The following is a 4,489-nucleotide window of genomic DNA, read 5'->3' as shown; positions in this document are numbered from 1 at the left end:
TTTCTTGGTTTACTCTTTCATTTTGATGGACTGTCTATATTCAGTTTGTTGCTCTTCCTTCTTATATCATTTCACTCTAGTATTTTACGAAGAAATATGGAAAAAGAGGTAGATTTATTGAGTACTTGCCCATATGAAAATGTCTTTATGCCCTTTTTTCCCTTAGTTTTATACTCATAGGATAAAATCTATAGTCTTAATAGTAAATCTAAATATAGGATGAAAATATTTTCCCCTCATTGTTTATTTATCTTTTTAAAAAAGATTTATTTATTTATTTGTTTGTTTGTTTGTTTGCCCAGCTGGCACATTTATTAGCATTAAACACAAGATCGTTCTCTTCCTGGACCCCAGGAAGCCACGCCCACAAAGTCCCAAGCTCCTGAAGCAAGAGTCCCTCTGCCCCAGATCTGAAACAAGCTCTCAGGCTTTGGCAGTAGCCTGAGCTGCCCCCAGGGCTGTGAGCTGCTGAATCTTCTGGCTCATCATCTCCATGACAGCCTGTTTCATGGCATGCTTCTCCTGCAGAGCTGGCTGGATTTTCTCCATTTGCTTGGTAAGGAAGTCTATCTTCCTCTTGAAAAAGTCCTTGGCATCCTCAGCTGTCTTTTCTACATAGTAGCCTGTTCCCACATCGATGAGTACATGTTCCACATCATGTAGCTTCCCAGGGACATACATAGAACTCGTCAGTGGGACGAATAATTCTTTCCCCTCGTTGTTCTTGTTCAGCACGTTCAGACAGTCCTTGGCTTCCACATACTTGGTCTGTACCACCTTGAGCTGGGCAATGGACGTGGACAGGAACTCCACTTCCTGGTCCAGCTGGTTCTTGAGCATTTCTAGCTGCGGCAGGTTCAGCTCGGTGATGTTAACTGACTGCACCATGTTGGGACGGAGGACTCTATTTATTTTTAGAGAGAGAGAGAGAGAGAGAATGCATGAGTGGGGGCAGGGGCAGAGGGAGAGAGAGAGAGAGAGAGAGAGAGACTCCAGCAGACTCCCTGCTGAGCACGGAGCCCCACACAGGGCTCTATCTCACCACCCTGAGATCACAACCCGATCCAAAACCAAGAGTCGGTCACTCAAAGGAGCCACCAGGTGCCCCTCCCTTCATTACTTAAAAGGCATTTTTGTAGATTTCAATGTTGCTGTTGAGAAATCTGATGCCATTTTGTACCCAGTTCCTTCACAGTTGATCTTTTGCTCCCCCTTGCCCCACCGGAAGCTTTTGGGATCTTCTTTTTATCCTCTGAGCTCTGAAATTTTACTGCAGTATGCCTTGGTTTTATCTTAGCTTGGGTTCAGAGGCAGAGAATATTGTGCTAGAACTTTATTGAAACTGCTCTTGAAAACAGCATGTGTGAGGGATCAGGAAAGTAGGATTAGGCAGAAGGAGACATTGAACGGTGATGCAGTTGCTACAGAAAATTCTGCTAATCCTATGGAGAGCTCTGGAGTTGGAATAGCCCTTCAGTGTTGTCCTACCTCAGGCAGGTGGGCTGGGCCTTTATGTGCTCTTCTCCTGTTGACCAGTCATGGAGGCGAGCCATTGCCAACAAGGGACTGACCTTGAGTGAGACAGTACTCTTGAGCAAATGTTAATTGCCCAAGCGGGAATCATCTGAGAACCAAAGCCACCAATACACCCAGGACTTGGGGAACAAGTATTTCAGTCCTATAAGGGAAATCTGGGTGGCACACAACAGTACCCACTATAACATGGATCTCATTTTAATAATCATGCTGAGCTCTTGCTGGACTTAGTCTAAAGAGCTGTGTCCTTCAATTTTAGGAAATTTTCTTGTGTTTGTTCTTTGATAATTTCCTCTCTTCTTTTTTCTTGTTACCTTCTTTTTTCTCCCCCATGGCTTATATTTTGTTTCTACAGATTGACCCTCAAATCTTAGTATATGTGCTGCCGAAGCGAGCACGACCCTCAAATCTTATCTTTCTTCTGTTGACCATCTCTTGATCTTTTCAATTTATATCCAGAGAGATTTCTTTGACTTTCTTTTCCAGTATACTCGCTATGGTTATCTAATGACATGGTGAGTCTGAGAGATATGAGTGGGGCACCAACAGCAACAACTATGTGGATTAATAACTTATCTCTTCAGTGTCATTTTGCAGAATTTGGGGAAGAAGAATATAAAAACACAGGTGATCTCTTTGACATTTTGAACAAGGCAACAGCAACTACAGATTCTCTTTACTCAGTCTGTTGGTGTTCCTCTTCAAATATAATCAAAGAGAATCTACTCAACTCAAAGTGAAAGCTGACACCAGGCTATAATGTTCAGTGAGACTTTACCAAAGATCTCAGAAAAATTGAAATGCACTACCATACAAAGAAATTTTAAGTTAGGTGTTACATTTGGCTTTGCTCAGAGTTCAATGAATCCAGTTCATCTCAAAAGGCATCAGGGGGGTGTTTAATTAATCCACACCTTGCCCCACATTTTGGGAAATAGCTCACATCTCCTCTTTAAGGGTCCTTGAGTACATCTCATCTCTTCTGCCTATGTCTACCAAAACCAAAGAGATGAAAAAGGTCATCTTACCCCTAAAGGCTTTCCAGCATAGTTCTTATTTTTAGCCCAGGATCGGTCTCTTTCCATGATGACGGATGGTAGGAATTTCCATTATCTCTGTAGCTCTAAGGCCTTTGACAGGGTCATGTTTTTCCCAAGGTTGATCTCAGAGTCTTCCATAGAAGTCCTGTCAGACATCAACAGTTTAGTCCAGGGATTCCTTTGGTTCATTTTGACAATCAAGTCTACACATCTCTCCTGTTCTTTTTTTTTTTTTTTTTATGTTCTTGGCTCTCTTTCTCCAACACGCAATTTTTTAAATAATAAAATACACTCACACACACGCATACATGGGCATGCATACCCACCCTCCTCCAAAAATGAACAATAATATATAGACATCATAGGAATCACAGCCTGCAGAGATAAAGATTTACATTGAATAAAATAGCCTTATATATTCTCCTGTAGAGCAGTTAAACTCCTCAAACCACATTTGCTCCAGAAGAGGGTCTTCCATCACATGGGTATAATCCATGCTTGCCCCTAAACAAGGGACATATAGCCCCAAAGTAACTTCAATCATCCATCTCCTGCTTATAGAAAATTGCTCCATTTGGGAGACATATAATTACAGGATATGTTTTTTGTGTCCTAGAGCTTAATGTTTACAGCCAATGACTGCAAAGTCAGTCAGTAATGGACTCAAATCCCAGCTGTGTCACTTCCGAACAGTGTGTCCTTGGATTAACTATTTAATTTTCTGTGATTCAGCTTTCTCATTTGTAAAATGGGAATAGTTATAAGAACCTACCTCAGAGAGTTATTGCTAAAGTTAGATGAGGAGGTCCCTGTAACAAATCTCCTCACAGTGTTTAATGAAAAAGTAAATGGTCAATAAGTATTAACTACCATTATTATGAACTAAGCATGTGCTTTTCTGCCTCACAGTAACAATATGTGGAGTCATTGTGAGGTGTTAAGATAGGACACATGTGATGTAAATTGGAAAATCCAGACTTATATATGTTATATGGAGACTACTATTTAAAAAAAAACACACAGATGTCAAAGGTCAGAGTAGATTTTTAGCCCCAGCTAATAAGATGACTCCCTTATTTGGCTTGAATCCCCTATTTCAATGGGTTCGAGAGAGAGGCCCCAAATTCTGCAGCTTTTTTCTCTTCTCCTGACATGAGGGAGAGGCTTCAGGAATCCTCGACCAATTTAAAGTTTGACCACTTTAGAGCTGACAATTGCCTGCCACTCTGCGCTTTTCAAAAGATGAGTGATAATGAAGAGTTTCCTAATTACCAGGGTTTCAGGCTTGTCAGATTATAAACCTCTTTGTGAGATGTAGCTAATTGGTACTGTCAAGGAGAGAAATTTAGAAAGACCTAGATAATAAGCAGATATTGAATTCAGTTAGGATGACTATTTTTTATTGTTTCTGTTCATAGGCCTCTTACATAATAAATCTTCCTTCTCTCTGTTCATGTGTTGGAAGAAAGGGGGTTTTGCCCTTCCTCCTTCTACTTCAGTGGTGCACTGGTAAGAAAAGAATTCTGTGGAATATTAGGCCAACTCCTCACTGGAGGGTTTTAAAAATCAAAACCTGAAATTATGTTGATAACATCTCTCTAGATTCGCTTTTAAGGCTCAGTGCCATGTCTTGTGAAATGAAGTTGGGATTTTTAAAATGGAAGACAAAGTTTCAAATCCAATCCTGCTACTTATAATACATGGGAATGTGAGGGGCTTATTCACTACTCAGACTCTCAGTTTCTTCACTACACAAAAGGAAAAGAACATCTACTTCACAGAGGTTTAAATAAGGTCAATTAGATAAAACCACAAGCATAGTGGCTACCCATAGTAGTAATTTTTTCTTGATATTAAAAAAGTTGAACTCTTCTTATTAGATATATATTTTTTTTAATTTTTTAAATTTCAGG

At 40.2% G+C, this 4,489-nt stretch overlaps 1 protein-coding gene across 1 annotated transcript; it reads right to left on the bottom strand.

Annotated features, from left to right (window-relative positions):
• Nucleotides 1–295: 295 nt before the first annotated feature.
• Nucleotides 296–904, bottom strand: LOC113916987 (prefoldin subunit 5-like). The gene has a single exon (XM_035727998.1). The coding sequence runs from the start codon at nucleotides 886–888 to the stop codon at nucleotides 424–426; it is 465 nt and encodes a 154-aa protein (XP_035583891.1). The 5' UTR covers nucleotides 889–904; the 3' UTR covers nucleotides 296–423.
• Nucleotides 905–4,489: the final 3,585 nt, after the last annotated feature.

Source organism: Zalophus californianus, chromosome 1 (genome assembly GCF_009762305.2).
Source record: "Zalophus californianus isolate mZalCal1 chromosome 1, mZalCal1.pri.v2, whole genome shotgun sequence".
Classification (NCBI taxonomy): Eukaryota; Metazoa; Chordata; class Mammalia; order Carnivora; family Otariidae; genus Zalophus; species Zalophus californianus.
The sequence above is the reverse complement of the archived record's forward strand: the minus strand, read 5'-3'. Positions and strand labels throughout refer to the sequence as shown.

Excerpts from the sequence above, each read along its gene's own strand:
- LOC113916987 (XM_035727998.1), bottom strand. The coding sequence starts at position 888 with ATGGTGCAGTCAGTTAACATCACCGAGCTGAACCTGCCGCAGCTAGAA.